Consider the following 18648-nt stretch of genomic DNA (forward strand, 5'->3'; position numbering starts at 1 on the left):
GGACCAGATACAGGACTAAGGCCTCTACCTCTTTGATGAGGACATCAAATACAGTTGGCTCTACCTCTTTAAAAAAATCTTCCAGTGGGGTTAGATTTACTGATGGTACACGTTTTTTGACCTTCATCTGTGCCTTGGTCCCAGGATGCCCGACTTGTATACCAGTCTCTAGTAGATCTTTTTGGACTGTTTAAATTAGACTAACCATCCATTTTTAAGTTTTACTGTTAGAATATCCAGGATATGGTCAGAACTGTCTGTGGATTTTCCAATAGGCTCATAATTGATGATAACATTTGCTCAAGGAATTGCAGTTTTTTAGAAAAACAAACATAATCCATTGAAAGATTAACAGATGGATTAAGCAAAAAATCTGGAGTCATCAAGGTATTTGACAATAAAGATGTATTATTGATAGTTGTACTGCAAAACAAGTCCATTGACTTTTTCTGAGACTTTGGTATTGGAGATGCTACTATCACAGAGCCTGTTCTGGAGACTACAGAAACAGATTTTAAAGGTGAAATGTGTTGTAAGGTATAATCCAACACGATTGACAATTGTGGGGGGCTGTTTAGCTTGTTGAGCCTCCCATCTGTTGCCAGCAGGGCTGGCACTGGATTTAAACTCCTCAAAAGGTCTTTTTTTATTTCCACTTTCGGGGGTCAATTGGTGCTAATGTTGATTCAGGTTATTTCCCCACCACATGCCCTCTGAGAACATGGCCTGAGGGAATTCTTTCACCTCTGATTTCATTTTCATCCCTGCATGAACAGCTAATGTAGGATTAATATTTTTTTCAAATGATTTTAGGAAAAATGCCCCATTCTCTTTTAAAATTCTCGAACGAAGCACTTTGTTCCTTAAAGGAATTGATTGCTTTTTTGGCAATATCTGGAGGAAAGAATTCTTCCTGGTGGTCTTTGCCTTCATAGTTTACACAAAGGACTCAACCTTTCAAGCCAAATACAGCAACAAGAGGACCCGCTACTCCACTGCCATAAGGTCTTACCCTCTTGTGGCAGGAGCCCCTAAACCTTCAGGAGGCTGCTTCTTTGCCAGAGTGTAGCAAATCTTGATGCCAAGAATGTCCTCTTCTGCACCTCCAGACCTTTGCTTAATCCGACGTACCCTACATTCCCTTATTTCTTGCACCACTCCGCCCTTCACTGCCGACAGGCTCTTTCTTGTGTACTAAAGGAGGGGCTCATGTATGAAGCCCAGATCCAACGTTAGTGCTGCTACACCCTAAAGACACAAAAGCTGTTTCAAGTTCCCCAAGGCCCCTAACCTGCTGTTTCTTGGCTTGTCTCTTTCGCAAAAGTAGTAAGCAAATCCTGACAAATAGCAGGATGACAGAATGATGGTGGTCAGAGGAATTAGAGATGGCAAAAATGGCAGCAATAGGAGAGGAGGGAGCTGGAGCTCACTGGAACCTGCAAGCTGCATCCTAACTTAGACAGGCCGCTTCCACAGGGGAGGGGCAGGCTCTTACTTGGTTCTGCAGCATCTAATGCTGCATTACTCCCAGAAATACCTCAACAGGTGCAGTGCAGCAAATGACACATTATTCCACCCCCTCTTCTCAAAGAGTTGAGATGGCGGACCAAAGAGCAGCGTACAGGCTGCGTCTCAATTACTTCTTTGAATCATTGTCCTTGAGTTTAAATTTACATGGGGCAGTGCGGGAATACAGGAATAACTACAGAGTGCAATCTGAACTCCTGCCCCACCACCGTTCTTGCCTCTCAGCTGTGTTGCTTGGTGCGGTCTCCCACAGGCACCCACGGTCTTCTAGCTGCTGATCTGTTAATGTGAGTATAAGCATATGCATATGGCATACAGCACCCAAATTCAGTTAAGGCCTCACAGGGTCTTTCCTTCCACTCCACCACTCGTTGATCCTCCCACCTCCTCCCGGCAGCCTACACAAGCTCCAAGGCACCCTGCTTCGACTCCTCCAAGACGGCAGGCAGCTAACTGGCGCTGGGACTTGCCATAAGATACAGCACCCCACACAAGTGCTGCATGAAGTCTGCACGAATGCCATGGATCAATTACGGAAATGGCAGCTCAATGGCACAGCAATCACGAGGCGTGGATTCGGTGACTGATGGCAGGCAAAAAGGTTGTGCAGAAATCCAGGGGGAGAAATGGGAAAAGTGAAAAAAGCAGCAGTGTTTGGTTGGAGTGGTCAGAGCGTGGCTGGTTGCATCCTCACTCCTCATTTCCTCCTAGCTCCTCCTACTTTCACAAGTAGGACTTAACTTAATGGCTTGCATTTCCTTGTGTCACCTTGTGTTATGCAAGGGCAATGCAAAACCTTAGTAAATAAGGCCCTATTTGTCTAGTTTCAAGGGAAATTGGTCAACCAAATTTGGTACCTCTTCTGTGTATTTAAGAAAAAGGTAATGTTTTCTACTAGTGGTCTAAAAAAACTATAACTGAATTGTGATAGTGGTTCCAAGATAAATCATGTCCAACAAATTGTAGTGCAGCCTGAAGGTGGTCCAGCTACCTTTTGAATCTTACAGAGAGTAAAAAGATAAGGTGCTTAGGGTTTGTATTCAATAATAAATCTGCTTCGTTCTTTTTAAACCAATCATTTGATAAGGCAGTGTCAATCAATTTCTTGATTTCACTTTATAATTTCTTGGTAGAACCAGAAGTCAATATTTTATAATTTAGGAGTCAAAAGCATTCATGATTGTGAGTCTCTTTTACTTGGAGAACATGGGCTCCCTCTTATCAGCTGGTTTGATTATGGGATCTTGGCTAGATCTAAGCTCTTGTAAGTCTTTTCTGATCATTCAAATCTCAGGTGGAATTTATTTACTGTATGAGTTGTGAAAAAAACCTTACCTTTATTCGAAAGACTAAGTTGTTGCCTAGTAAGGAGAGCGTCAGAGAGGGTGACCTCTAGGTTTTTGATTTGCTTGTCCCCTGTAGTGCCTCTTTTGACAAATTCCAAGTTACTAATTGGTTGATGTCTTCCAACTAAACCCATTTGCCTTTTTATTTTCCTTTGTGTGTGGGCACATAACATCCCAGGTCATCAAAGGAAATTATGCCAGTACTTAGATTATAAGATAAATGGGTTATTATAGCTCTGAAAGTTTAACACAATGCAAAAGCTTGAGCAGCCTGCTGATTACAGCCACTTACTCCAGTTCCAGTAAATTAGCTCTTTGGGTCATTTTACTGAGATTTTTGCGGACACTGCGTATACAGGCTTGGATACTTGCAGGACTAATGCAGCCTTCCATCCTCACAAAGGATGTTAATGTTATATTAATAAAAGCAGTATTTGCACATTCAACCTGCTCCACTTAGTATGAAAGTAAATTACAAATACGTTTCCATGCTTCACCCAAGACAATAATACTAGAGCAACCTTATCTTGGCAATGTTCTGTAGCTGAACTAACCAAACCTACTCCCCATGACAAGAAAGCAATTTTGATAACGCACATGTACTTCTAACTGACTGATCACATTACAATGAGAAAAGCATGGAAACTTCCTGTTGCTGGAAGAAAATAAGAGATAACTGATTTAACTGCTCAGTGGTATGCCTTAAGTAGCTTGCTAGCTAGCAATCAATGCATCCAATCACTCCATACTCTTGCCTTGCACTGCCCTGTCCAGTACATCTCTGTCTGACGGGTGGCCAATCATCCAGATCAGTTACATTCTTTCTTGTCAGTAGTAAACAAATCCACAAATAGGTCAACAGTGGAAGCGTATGAAAATGTAGATTACAAAATCCTTCTGAAAAAATAAATGAGTGGGCAGGGATTTCTCCAGGTGCCTTAGAACTGATCTGCTACCATCTCCTGAACTATGGCCATAAAGTATTCCTTTGGGTTTATGGAATCATCTATGCAAATGGAATTGTACCAAGTGTCAGTTGGATCCAATAGCACAGGCCCTTCAGCCTATATAGGTGAATTTTGAGATGCATACCAATGATATCCAAACACACACCTTGGAAGAGAGATTGCTCTGCCAGAGTGGAGAAAGCACAACTTCTGCGATCGCAGTGGATCACACACAACAGAATGCCTTTTCGTTATCACCACATGACTTTTCATTCTGTTGATTAGTGAAATAAATAAAAAGGGCTCAATATGGAAAATAAATTAAATATTGAAACAGTGCTCAGTAAGAACTGTTGTGGTCATCAAAGAAAAGACCAAAACAATATGTACATCTTTGTCATTTAATTTAATGAACAAAATACAATTAAACAACATCTATGGAGGCCCATATGGTTACAATTTCTTAAGAATGTGCCCAAAGTGGTATTTACATATTTGTCTTTGGTGTTGTTTTGTCTAGAGGAAGGCAGCCAACAGTTTTTGACATGCTGAAACATTTTTGGAGGAGTGATACGACTGACCTTATGGATTAATTGCTATCAAATGTTTTCATTAACTGAAGTTCATAAGAACGGACAACTGGACCCACAAGATGGTGATCATGCTGCTATTAATCGCTTGATCAACCACCAGCCTACTTTTATGTCTGATATGGGGTCATTGTTATTGTAAAAAAGCCATTTGTACCCACTGCTCTTGTCTGATCTTTTGTTGTGATATTTAATGTTGGAGATTAGTGTTTAATTTTTAGAATTAATGGATACAGTTGTCTGGAATGGAGGTCACTGCTTCTTTAGACACCAAGTCATAATCCATTCCCATGATATGTGGTGTCCTCCATAGATCTAAACTCTCAACATTTTGAATAGTTTCCATTATAGTAGACAATTATTCACATATCAGAGAAAAACGTCTCCCAAATAGAACAATTGCAGCAGAACAGAATATGTCTTAAACCAACACATTTTATGATTGCGTTGATGTTCTTAGCAATTAATTAAATCATGATTCATTTGACAGCATTTATGGTAATTAAAGGCATTCTAAATATTTACCAAATAAGCTGCAATTCAATCTACTTCTTTGAAACAAATCGCGAAGCAAAATAACGGCTACAAAAATATCCAATGAACTAAAAAGTGTGAGTATAAACGCACAAACTTGTTTAAAAAGAGCAGATACATTTAAGAATCATGGATTGACATTTACTACAATGCCAACAAATCATATGCAACTTACTTGTATGTCCAGCACAGCTTCATCAAGTCATATATCTCAGTTGGACACTTTGGAGGGCAATCCAGTCTGTCTCCCTTTTCAAGCATGACAAGAATTTCGCTTCCCTTCATACCCTAAGAAAAGAAGAATTTGAAAAAGAAAAATCAAGTTCACAAAAAAATCTGACTTTTTAAAAATGTGTTCTTCTCTTACATAAATACCTGGACAAGTGGGGGATAGGGAGAGAAGAGTGAAATAAAGCAGAAGGAAGAACAGGGTTGTAGATAGGACAGAACAAAAGAAAAAAGGGATCAGTTTCACCTGTTCTGTGCCGAAATTTGCACATATTAACAGATTAAATATCCTTGCAAAGGGCAAATTACATGTTGTCACCATAGTGTTGTCTAACGAATTGTGAAGTAACACTACTTGCTGTCTCGCAGATTGCTTGACACAACGGCTTTACAGAGGAAAACACACATGTCCTGTTCAGCATGATTTCATTACAGTGCTCACGTGTAACCCCTTATATCCTGGTTCTGGTTAGTTTTTTATCGCTACTTCATATTACAAATCAGTATATCATAAACAATGTATGGTGGTCCATATGTGTAACATGCTATTTATTACCTACTGCTGATTGCAATATTTACCTACTTACAAATGAAAACCTATTCCACAGCATATTCCTAGTACATCAACATTTACTTATACCATAGGTACACAAAGCAATGAAACAGCGAGCCTAAATGTGAAGTGCATCACAAGTAACATATTCCTCAGTGAATTAGGCCATTTCATTCATATTGCATCCAAGGTAATCTTTATTTCTCACAGGAATGACATAAAACAGCCAACACATTTTGTCCACTAACTGTGGACTTCATTAGGGCGTGGTTTGTTATAATTTATTGTTTTGATGCCTTGTCCTTAATCCTAGGGACACTGTTGCTGCCACCATGGGACTCTAGCTAGTCCCAATATTTCTAGCCTTCTGGAGTTCTAGGGCTTCCTTATCTAGTGTCGTAATTGGCCCGGCCGCATTAGCGATTTGCTGAACCTACACGTTGTCCTCCTTAACTTGGCTATATATGAAAACGCCATTTTGAATGTTGCAGCGGCCATCTTAGATCATGAGCGGCCTCGTGGCCGGCGTGCCCTTTAGTCCGTTGTCCGTTCCACTGACCACTCCAATCTGCCCAGCAACGAGCTATTTTTAGTATTGGTCAAGCCACACATGCGCAGTTCCAGCTGACCCGTAAACCTTCAGGAATGTGCACCAAACTGACCAGCGGAGTTGTGCCCCCTCCAATGAGCTGGCAGTATTCCAAAACATGACCATATATGTCTTTAAAATGTGTCTTAACTTGTGCTGCCTATCTTTTATTGCCCCAAAATTGTATATAACCGGGGTCACACCGGTGTTCGGTGTGATACCTCTTGCATTACCGAAGGGTGCTGTTTGAGTGTACCACCACCCCATGGGGTCTTAATAAACTTGTTCTTTGACTTTTACAGTTTCCGTGCCAATAGTTCTTGATTGTAAGTGGGTTATCTTCGGAACATGTAGGCCTTGGGAACCCTGATTACTTCACTAGGGCCAATTGTTCTTGCCTGAGCCTAAGTTCGACTTTCTCAAGCTCTAGAAATTGGCATTGTCTTTCATAAGAGTTATCTCTCTTAGGAGATATGGAGGTCCCTGCAGACTGTCCTGAATTGTTAGATTCTGCAGAGGGAGATCTAGATCTCCGAGGTAAACTTTGCACTCTTCCAGGAGGAGTAAAGAGAGGGTCACTGGGGCCTTTTCCACCCTCTTCCTGAAAGACCTGAGTTGTCCAGGTGGGAATCATCTTGATCCTTCTGGCCAGGGTTTGAGTCTAGGTCAAAAATAGTTTTCCCTTTCTGTCCTGTCCTCATTCCCTGCACCACCCACTCTTTATCCCTCATCTGACCCTGGGGCCTTCCTAAGGTCATCTAAGAGTAACACCTCAATGAGACATTGGGTATTGGCATTTCTTCCTGTCTTCAGCTTTCTAGAAACACACATGACTTTCAATTCCTGGAATCCAAAACCATTGTACCTAGAAGGCAGAGAGCCACTGGCTTCCCCTTTAGAATACATAACTAGTGTGGCGTGGTGTATGCACCTACCTAACCTAGTGGGAACTAAACTCTCTTAGGTTGGAGAAAGGGTGTGCTAGACCCTTAACATACCCAACCCTAAGATCAGTATAACTTACTTATTCTAATCTTTAAGTATTATATGTGCTTAATACTTTAGTGGTTTGCAGTTAATCAATACAAAGAGATTTATCTGGTAAAACCATGAAGGCTTGAATCCCAACAGCTGCACACCTATGTGAGAAGTTGGCCTGGTATATGCTGTCCACTAATTAAAGTGGGCACCTTGCACCAGTCCAAACGACCCTAATGATCTATGAGGTTAAAGATGACCTTTAGAAAGCTATCCTAGTGGTAGCTGTGGAGAGCACTCTCCGGGCTTAATCTTGAAGGAATGTAAAGCAGCTTGTTTTAACAGAAGATCACCTTCTGAATTAATTAAATGAAAGGAGAAACCAAACAGTAGTTATATAAAAATATGTATTTATTATTATAACACCCTCTAATATCCTCTACACGAGGATAGAACACAAAGCACACAATACGAGATCAATAGAACAGTTGAAAGTAGCACAATACACAGTGAGCTCCAGGGAGAGACCAAACCATATACTAAAATAATGGTATAACAATCACAACTCGGGTCAATACAAGGTCTGGAGCACGTAGAATCCCTGGGACCCCAAGGAATCACCCAAGGTGAGTAGATAGGGACCCCGCGGAGGACGGGTTTAGTGTGCTAACACGACCACGGGCTCCGTACAATTCTATGGGGAAGTCGCGCTTGCAATTTTACAGTTTAAGGCCCTTTGGAACTTAGGAGTATGAGAGCCACCCCATCCGCGGATACCGTAGTACCCGAGTTACCTATCCCAGAGGAGCAGGGTACATAGGTCTGCAGTGGTGTCGGAAACCAATGTCGTTCTCAATGGAGGGTTGCGAAGTAGTACTGCTGCCGTGAAGGTGAAAAGGCTCCGATGGACACCAAGCCTGGATTCTGGAAGGAAGGAACCTGAAAGCAGAGAGACCGGGTCTGGTTCATTTCAGAGTGACCAGGGGCTCGGTAGGACGAATGCCCACTGATGTCGGGTGCTTCAGGTGCGAAGAAGGGATGCTTCACTCTGCAGCCACGAGTACCAGGAGATGTCAACGACAGCCAGGAGCCAGGTGTGAGCTGTCCTACGAAGGATGTTGAGTGCTGAGCGGTTGGTGTCCAGATGAAGCACCAACAAGCCTTGAAAAATAGAACCCACGCAGGAAGGTCAGGCAGGTTACGGTGTGGACTAGCAAGGTCCACGGGACTCACCAGGCTGAATGACCAGGAGCCACGATGCGACCTCAAACAAGATCACCAAGTACCAGCCCACAGAGCACTCAGTGTGAGGAGGCCAGAGTTCTTTGGTGCAAATGCTTCTCAGGGACATAACTACACGGAGTCCAATGCACAATCTCAGGAATCGCCAACAAGCATATGTAACTGCAAATAGACGCGGTTCACAGGGGTATGATTTATGCAGTCCCCACGAGGGATACTGGCCTTAATCTTGCTGTGAGGGCAGATCAACCTCAGGGACTTTCGTAACCCACCTCCTGTGTTGCTGAAATTGTCGGAGACTCGTCAGGTGCGTTGAGGTGCGTGGGAATGCAGGGGAGTGACTACTTCACCCCAAAGGAGATTCTTCAGTTGTCCTTAGTGCACCACAGGTCCTTCAAGGAGCCTGTGTGGAGCAAGGGCACAGACAAAGCTTTGGACGGAGAGGAAAACGAAGTCGGGCCCAGTCGAAGTCCAGCCAACTCCAGTGTCAAGACGGTCAAAGGTCAGTGGTTTCTTCCTGTAGAATCTTGTCCACGTAAAATCTAAAGACTTACAGCCAGGCAAGCCCTTTTGTACCCACTGAAGAGGGTTGAGGCAGTTGTACTTCAACCAGGTCACCACTTCAATCATGCATGCAGTGAACTCGTTCCTGGTGTTGGAGGGGCAGTATCAGTTGTGTGTTGTCTGCATATATGATGATGTCATCATCTGTCATTGGAGTCACGTATATGTTGAACAGTGTCGGGCTGTGGAAGGAGCCCTGTGGAATGCCGCAAATGAGTACCTGAGGATGTTTATGTTGTGAGACTAGATGGCGTCGGTCAGTGGAGTCATGTTGATGAGTGTTGGGATGGGGAGGAGGCCTGCGGAACGCTGCAAATGAGTTTCAATGTGTGAGAGGCTTGCCTGGTATATGATGTCCACTAATGTGAGTGGGCACCTTGCACCAGTTCAGACAACCTTTATGGTGATTTAGGAGGTCTCAGACTACCTTAGAAAGCTATCCAAGTGGTATCTGTGTCACACAAGGTGAGTAGATAGGGACCCAGTAGAGTGCATATACAGTGTGAGAACACAACTGTGTGTTCAGTACAAGTCAAGTGCAAGTTGCGGTTGGATTTTTAAATATTAGGGACCCTTCCCAGTGGACCCTGAAGAAACTCAGAAGAAGACAGTAGGTTGGAGAGCCAACCAACCCATGTATACCGAAGTACCCAATTTACCTATCCCTGGGAAGCCAGGTGCATAGGTGTGAAGTGGTGTCGGACACCGTCGTCAAACGCAATGGGGGACTTCAGGAAAGTGCTGCTGCTGAAAGAGGAGAACGTGTCTGTGGGAATCAAATCATGGATTCTTGTTGAAGAGTACAGGAAAGAAGAGGGGACAGAGTCTGGGTCACTTGAGAGTGACCAGGGGCTCAGCAGACGAATGCCCACCGATGTCAACTGCTTCAGGATAGTTGATGGTGAACTTGACTCTGCAGCTGCAGGGACCAGGCAATGCTGAAGATGACCAGAAGCCGGATACGAGCTGTCCCATGAAGGATGTCGAGTGCTGAGTGGTTGGTGTCTGGTGGGAGCGACTACAAGCCTTGGCAAAGGCCACCCACGCATGAAGTCAAGAAAGTGTACGGTTCGGACTAGCAAGGTCCATGAGACTCACCAGTAGCAGGGAGGTCAGGGAAGGCCCTAAGAAATCAGGGGAGCTCAAAGAAATCAAAGGTGATCCTCAAATGGACCCACAGGCCAATGGCACTGGAGTCGCAAGAGGACCTTGACCAGCTCACCAAAAGAGGCAGGCCACAACGCACACGATGTGGTATGGCCAAAGATTCTGATCACAGGAGGTGCTCAGGGCTGGTCCTACTTGGAGCCCAAAGATCTTCTTGCAAAGATATCAACAAGCCTTTGCAACTGCAAAGGTGATGTGGTACACACGTTCGGTTATTGCAACCCCCACTTGAGCTGCTGGCCTCAAGCTTGGTCAGAGGGGAGAGAAGGCCTCAGGGGTTGAGGAAAACCACCACCTCAGTTGCAGAGTCCATGGAGTCTGGAGGAGCTCGGGATCTGCAGACCGATCATCTTCGTTGTGGTGCCTGCGAATGCAGGGGAGTGACTCCTTCACTCCAAGGGAGATTACTTCTGTTGTCCTTGATGCTTCAACAGCCTTGGAAGGTTCCTGGAGGATGCACAGGCACAGACAATGCAGCAGACTGGAAGGGAGATGAAGTCAAGGCCAAACGAAGTCCTGCGAAGTCCATGGTAGAGGTGCAGTGGTTTAAATTCTGAATCTTGTCCACAACGAATCTAAGGTCCTACAGCCAGGTAAGCCCTTAAGTACCCACAGGAGAGGGTTGGAAAGATTTAGGGGACCCTCCTAGGGAAGGTTCTGGACAGGGGGAGGATACTCCCATGATCTTTGTCCAGTTTCACGCCAGAGCAGGAGCCACTGGCTCCCAGGACTGCTGGAACTGGACTATGCACAGGGACACCAAATGTGCCCCTTATGCAGACTTCCAGGTGCTGGCAAGCACACCTACCCATTCCTAGTACACTAAATCCTGTCTGGGAGGTGGACACACCTCCCTGTGACAGGATGCCTATTGTTCTACCTTCCTGTGCTAGAGCTCAGCTCAGCAGCAGGAGGGCAGAAATGTCTCTCTGGTCGACAGCAACCTTTCGGGCTGTCCGGAGCTAGAAGACTAGTGCCAGGAACACCAAGAGCCCCACGAAGGACATTCCTGGTGGGTGGAATCATACCTCTCACACCAGTTACCGGTGTGGGGGTATTATTCCAACAAGTTTGACACCAAACATGATAGGGTTTATTGCAGCCGTTTTTGAGAGATGGTCATCACGCTGTCACGTAATGCCCCTCTATATTAGCATCTGGCTGCTTCACTGACAACCCGGGAGAATGGAATCCGTAGGCTCCAGGGGTGTCCTGCTCATGCAGAGGCACCCTCTCACTTAGAACCAAGTACCCTGCCCTCAGGATTATAAAGGCCTGCTATAGGGGTGACTTATAGGTTTTAAGTGCAGTGACCTTTAGATAGTAAACCTACATGTTTAGTAAATGTAAATCTGTAATTGTAAAGCGCAAACTACTCACCATTACGGGTCTCAAGGCGCTGGGGCCCATCATGGAAACTAAGTGAGCTATTGCCCAGGGACATGATGGTGCTGAGCTGAGCTGAGCTGCCGCCGGAGCCGGGGATAGAACCGTGAACCCTGTGCTCCAAAGTCAGCTGCCCTGGCGACTGCCCCACACCTCTCCATGGTGCATGTGCCAACTTACACGGGCTGCAATAGTAGGCCTGTAGTTCCATTTTGCATGGCCTCTTATGAGTGGCATAATACAAGCTTCAGTCCATAGGAGGTCTCTGGGGTATCTATGCCCTGGGTACATGGGTAACATTTACTAGCGACTGACAAGGGTACCCCAGTATCCAATCTGGAGTGTACCTAAGTACATAGCACAGCAGTTTAGGAAGAAAGCAGATTGACTGGGGTCCTGATTAGCAGGATCCCAGTCAGAATAGTCAAAAAACAGCTTAGCACCAGGCAAAAGGTGGGGGTATACAAAAGGGGGGTTGCTGAACTGTTCCTATGAAGAGCTAGGGAAGATTTAGCTGGCGTGACCAAAGGTGTTAGAGTAACACCCTGGGGCATCCATTTTGTTGGATGGAATTGCCTCACACACCCAGAAGGGTGTCATGCTTCATCATAGGCGGTTGCTCCTCATCGGGGAGGCGGTGCAATCCCCGACGGGCTCACCTCAAAGAGGGGCTCTTTGGCGGAGATCTTTTTATCCAACAGCCTTATGGTGAGGTGGGGGTGTGTGGGCAGGATGGTGTGTTAATGTGGATGGAATATTAAAATGTAGCAAGGGGTACCGGAATTCACTTTATTCTGGGGGTCCCCTGGCTGCAATTAAAAACAAGGGGCTAGCTCGCTAGGTGTCAACAAGTTAGGTCAGGTGACCCTAGATGAGACTAGGAGTGAAGGTGGTCGACATGTTTCTCGCAATGGGTTATAATCGCCCGCGATTCATCAGGACCTTAAAAAGGTGAAGAAAAACATGCTAGTGTCATGTGTGTGATGGTGTATGTTACCTCTGTGGGTTCTCCTATGCCTACTGGTCAAGGACTATATGCCACATGAGGGGTCGGCGGGACAAAACATCAGGGATGAGCCCTTGGGGTTCAACTCGAATCACCTGTGTCCGTGTTGTGAGACCTACCCTTCTCCGCCAAGGTTGAGTAGATGGGCGTACACATGCAGAAGTGCTTCAGAAGAGTAGGGTGGCATGTGATGGCAGGAATTCTTCCAGTGCGAAAAGTTCAGATCCACATGAGGGAGCGCCCACTTTGTGGAGGCTGCACAAACAAATGTTAAATGAGCATGGGACCTTATTGGAGATGCAACCGTATGTGTCAGATGTACTAAGCCCTTTTGCAGTCACAAACCCTGCAATTTGCCACACCACAGGAGAATGAAAGGGTAATATTTCACAAGTAGAAGGTGTCCCCTTGATACCGGCCGCTTTGTGAATTCTTTGAGCAGCATTGGGTACTAGGGGAAGTAATCATTGGTCCAGGGAACCACATCCTGCCTCCCCTGACGTTTTTACAAACACGAAAGAAAAACAAAACATGTTGGGAATTCAAACACAGGGCTAGTGATGTGCTTTTGTTTACACTTTTTTATTTAAACTATTTCAGTTCTACAGAAAGTAAAGAGCACAACAATTCCAGCCAAAGTAAGAGATAATTAAACATACATTCTTTCAGAGCTAAACATCATACAATATTTTGAATGCATCTAAGTTTTCCAGTTCGGGTCAGGCATAGTGGTCTGCTTTACCTTGCAAGCCACCATCACTGTGTTTGCAGCCAATAACGGGGGTCACAAATGCCCACTTGAAAATTAACATAAGAGCCTGTCAGCAACTGTAGATTTTGCCATGTGACCTATTAGTACATAAAGTCAGTGCACACGTTGCAACCAGAATTATTCTACAAGGATTTGCCCCCCCCCGGGGGCCAGGAGCTATTTATCCCGACCATATTGGGGGCTATTTCGGAGGTAGGGCTCGACTAAGGTCAGTGGGGGGAAGGCGAGAGCGCCAGTAAGCTACGCTCCCTGTGGCGGGGTCCCTGATTCAAACCAACTGGGGATACCGAGATGTGGATTCTTTTCCTGGACTGACTGACCCCTGGACGGGGGGAGCAATGATTTGGACACCAGGCTGGTGGGAGAGGGTACTGACCTGCTGGTGGTCCTTGACTCTCCTGCCCTACCGGAGATGCCCAAATTAGAAAATTTTGGGACGCTTCAACTGTGTTCAGGCCCCCAGCAGGGCGGATGCATTATGCGGTGCCCTGGTGAGATAGTTACCTCCGGAATGGAGGGTTGGAGAAAGTTGCTACCAATGACTGTTGGTCAATGTGTTCCATCAATGATGCAGGGATGCCCTGGGTGGTACTCGGGGGTCGGTGAAAGTTAGTGCCTGCTGGCACAACAAGCACAGGGGATTTTACCACAATGTACATGTCTTGATGATCGTGCCAATGTTTATAATGTAAATACTGTCTTTCATCCAATGTAACCTTCTGAATCTTGTTTGCATCTCATTGTCCTTCACCTGACTTTAAGAAAGTTTTGATGACACTTATGTTTGAGTAAATGATCAAAGTTAATACGAATAAAGGACTACACCATGGCTGATCCACAAACTGTGTTATCACTCCTTGAGTAATGATTGTGGGTAAGGTTGAGAAGTGCGTGAATCTCACGTTGTATACATACTATTTAATGATCTCTCAAATTCCTCTGCCATGTAGAAGAAACTGAAGAATTATTCAAGACTTTAATATAACAATACCCATTTCTGGCCTAGGGTTAAGGGCAATAGCATATTGCAAAATGATGTTGCCCCAATACCGCATAATTTAATGAGGCACCCCTGAGACTTTTGTATCGAACAGATAATAATCAGCCTTAAGCTGGATAGGGCTTCCTGTCCCGTGCCTCAGGGGCTGCAAGGGCCTGCGTTAGGATCTGGTTGACACTGCCTCAAGCTGGTTAAATGGCCTGATCAGTAATAGTCCTCATTTCCTTATCGGCTATTCTCTGATTGGCACATTTACTCCAGAATTATCATTGTTATCAATTACCCCATTTTTACAAGTTTGCCCGGTCCTTTCGCACAGACAACTATGTACGCATACAACCCAGGTGAGCTCGTCAGCATGCACACTAGTTCAGATACAGTGATAGACACACACACACAACCACACACACAACCACACACACACAAATTCCCTGCTGAATCCAGTGGTTTCAGAACAGTTAAATGTATTGCTGTGTCACCATTGATCACATTGGCATGTGTAAAGTTGCCAGGTTTACTACATGAAGAACTCTTAAAAAGGCATGGGTTCACAATAAAACATCACAGGCTTTTTCTGTAGGACAAAATCTGCTGTGGGGTGGGTGAATCCGGAGTATGTTCAATAAATTAAGTTAGACGAGTTATCAGAAAAATAAATATTTCTTGGATATAGTGAAAAAGGTTGCAATTGAGCCAGAAATGTACCATTTAATGGGAATATTTGAGTAAATGAGAACAAGAAAAGAGAAGTGTGATTTCTCAAAAGACAGTTGGTGACTGATATTTCCCAAAGAGCAGGTAAAAAATAAATGGCATGCTAGGAGAGCAAACAAAATGAGCAGTAATGGATTAGGGAAACGTATTGGTTGCTTCAAGAGGGATATTTGGGCTTATGGCAAATAGTTCAGTTGATTAGGAGCAGACAAATTAGAATTTTCTGAACATATTCAGGAGTGTTGGAACAGGTAAACAGCCAATCAAGACAAATTAAGTGCCTTGAAAAAAGCAAAGAGAAATCAAGATAAACATCTTGAAAGCAGCGAGAAGAACAGCAGAGGCAGCTGGGAGATGAGTTACAGAAGAACAGTGCACTAGAAGTTGGGTAAATAATAAAAGGAGAACTGACATAATTCTACAGCAACACTCCTTGTATCCGACGAGGCTCCTCCGTTATGACGGAGGAGCGTGCCCCACTGCTTATAGCCAGCACAGGCAAACGTAAAAAATGATAATATAACAAATGTATTATCATTCTATTGTTCCCTGAGCCAGAGCCAGCCAAGTGATAGGGTGGGGCGAGCCATCTTCAGCTTCAGGGAGGAATGATGGGCACTGTAAGCACGCATGTCAGTTTGGACGGCTTTTTTATGATGTCCAAACAAACTTGTGCAATTAGCATTTCTCCAACCCGACACAGGCTCCCAGGCCCTTATCTAAACACCAATCCAGGCCACCCAGGCCAATCCCAGCGCTTCTCTCATGCTGGGTAATCATATTGCCAACATGAGAGCAGCATCTGGATTGGCATTTGGGAGCCTATGCAGTGGGCACCAGCCTGTGGACTGTCAGGAGTCGAGGATCGGGAGAGGAGCAAGGCGGTGGCCGCAGCAGCAGGTACGTACTATTTTATATATTTTTTATTATTGCATCCATGCTTTTTTTTCCCCAGCACTGCCTCACCACATGGCTTTGCGAATAGCAGCCACTGCCTTGTATCGAATATACGACGTTACAACTCAAACAATTTCAACGCATGCATTTACATCGCAGTTTTTAAAATGCAACTACCATTACATCGCATTATTTTACAACGCATACCATTACAACACATTTTTTAAAACATCCATTACAATGCTTCCATTACCATGCTTCCATTACAACGCATTCCATTACAACGCATAACATACAATGAATAATACCTTTAGTGCAACAGTAGGGTAAGTGTTGGATAGCGTAGGGGTAAAAATTACTATTTCCACTCCAGTGAGTGCAACATTAGGGAAAGTGCTGGATAGCGTAGAGGTTGAATTTACTATTCCCAACTAACCCAAAAACCTATACCCACCCCAAAACTTAAAATTCTTCATTACTAACCCTATAATGCGTCGTGATGGGATGCGTTGCAATGGCATGCGTTGTAATGCCATGTGTTGCAATGACGTGTGTTGAAATGGCATGCGTTGTAATGGCATGCGACGTAAAGGCACTTGCATTGCAAAAGTTGCATTGACATTGTAAAGGCACTGAGATGTAATGCCTGCGTTGTAATGGACGTTTCCCCTTGTATCACAAAAATTCAGATCCCAGAAATTCTATGACTGGATAGCATTACAAAAGCCTTGTGCAAATTCACAAACAGTGGGAGAAAAACTTGTGTTAATGTTGCATCACATGCTAGTCGTTATTTTTATAACTAGAAAAGTAAGAAACCCACACTAAGTTCACTTTTAATTCGAATTCGGTTGGGAGCTGGAGTGTATTGATACTTCCACACGCAGGCTACCGATTTCATTTACTCGCATCTGTCATAATTGGGCGCAAAATCTTGCTGTAATTCTGTACTGTAACTAGTAACATTTTTGACATATACCGGTATTACTAGGGGATTTACTAGACCACACAAAGTGACCCTTCATGTTGGAAACAAGTTTGGAATCACAGCAAATTGATAAATACTACTATCAGGCAATTAATAAACGTGATAATTGTGTTGTCATTCCTATATGCTGACTTTGGAACCTGGGGCCTCATTTATGAGAAATGACGCATCGCTGCATGAAAGCAGCGATGCGTCACTTCTCAGTGCCCACTCCTTGCAACATTCCTGATGCGTCATATTTAATGTATGACTCATCATGTCGCAAGGAGTTACAGATACGTCAGTATTTCTGACGTATCTGTAAGCACAAATGTGACGCATTGCTGGAGTGTGTCACAAAAGTGACGCAAGTCCAGCAATGCGTCCTTTCACATGGGGCAAGCCCCATGTGAAAGGGCATGCGTCAGTCTTACGCCTGCTGTGAGGCAGGCGCAAGATTTTGACGCAACAGCGTCCTAAAAGTGACGCAGTGAAATCTCATAGATTTCACTGCGTCACTTCTATGACCCTTCCTTGCGTCAATACGCCCCCCCTTGCATACATTATACCTGACGCAGGTATAATGTGGCGCAGGGGTTTACAAAGTGTTGCATCTACCTAGATGCGTCACTTTGTAAATATGGCGCAACAAGGCGCATTTTTTTACGCCACTGGTGCGTCACAAAAAGTGACGCACCGGCGGCGTAAAAGTGACGCACGGCCTCATAAATGAGGCCCCTGGAACGCTGAGTTCTAATTAGGCGTTGCCACTTGACCAGTATTTTTGTGAGTCTGGCCGACTGGATTTCTTCCTGTGTCTAAAATTGTAAATATGTCCACATTTAAACAGGAAAATACAAAAATAAAAATACTTCTCCCTTTTCCCTTCATCAATATTAAACTCTAGTAACTGTGATTGTGTCTCAAACATAACATTTCCCTGGTAGTTCCTCATTTTTAAGGGGACCCTTAGAGTCCTAATTTAAATTTGCGATAACCTCCGTCTATCTTCTATCACAGAGTTTCTGATGTCCTTCCAGTATCTGTAACTCCAAAGGTCCGAGTTACTAGGCTGTGAGAGTTGCCAGGACACTGTTGAACGTGTTACACCATTGTACAAAGGACCTCGTGTTCGAAGAGATCCTGTTGTAATAAAATGCTCTCTGCAAAATGCTCAGCAAAAAAAACAATAAATAAATGATTCTATTATCTAAATCTAAATAAATGTTCTTCTAACTAGTATGCACAACTAAATAAGCAACATACTTTATAAGGCTTCTGTCCGTAAGTGTATGTCTCCCACAGCAGTACTCCAAAACTCCAAACGTCGCTCTTGCTGGAAAACTTGAAGTAGCATATGCATTCAGGAGCAAACCACTTGACAGGCCATTTGCCATGGGTTTTTGCCTAGAAAGATTTAAAAGTAAGAATGTATAAGCAAACTTTAAACAAATACGTGTAACAAAGATGCAATGTGGTTGGTAAGCACACGTACGTTAGTATAAACTCTATCAATAAAATTATAAACGACAGTACATTGGCTGAAAAGGTAAAACAACTAAGAAATTGCCTTGTTCATAAAACTTGACCTGAAGAATTAGTTACTTACCGTTGTTAACACCATATCTGTTAGAGACTCTA

At 44.1% G+C, this 18648-nt stretch overlaps 1 protein-coding gene across 1 annotated transcript in view; it reads right to left on the minus strand.

The window, feature by feature from the left end:
• Positions 1-5115: 5115 nt before the first annotated feature.
• The window catches only part of SYK (spleen associated tyrosine kinase), a 281314-nt gene continuing 267781 nt past the window's right edge, over positions 5116-18648 (minus strand). Inside the window, exons 13-14 of the mRNA XM_086963566.1 lie at positions 18274-18414; positions 5116-5232 (exon numbers count right to left, since the gene is read on the minus strand). Of these exons, the coding sequence (XP_086819692.1) occupies positions 5116-5232; positions 18274-18414 (258 nt within the window). The remainder of the gene's footprint in view (positions 5233-18273; positions 18415-18648) is intronic.

Source organism: Lissotriton vulgaris, chromosome 3_1 (assembly GCF_964263255.1).
Source record: "Lissotriton vulgaris chromosome 3_1, aLisVul1.2, whole genome shotgun sequence".
NCBI lineage: Eukaryota > Metazoa > Chordata > Amphibia > Caudata > Salamandridae > Lissotriton > Lissotriton vulgaris.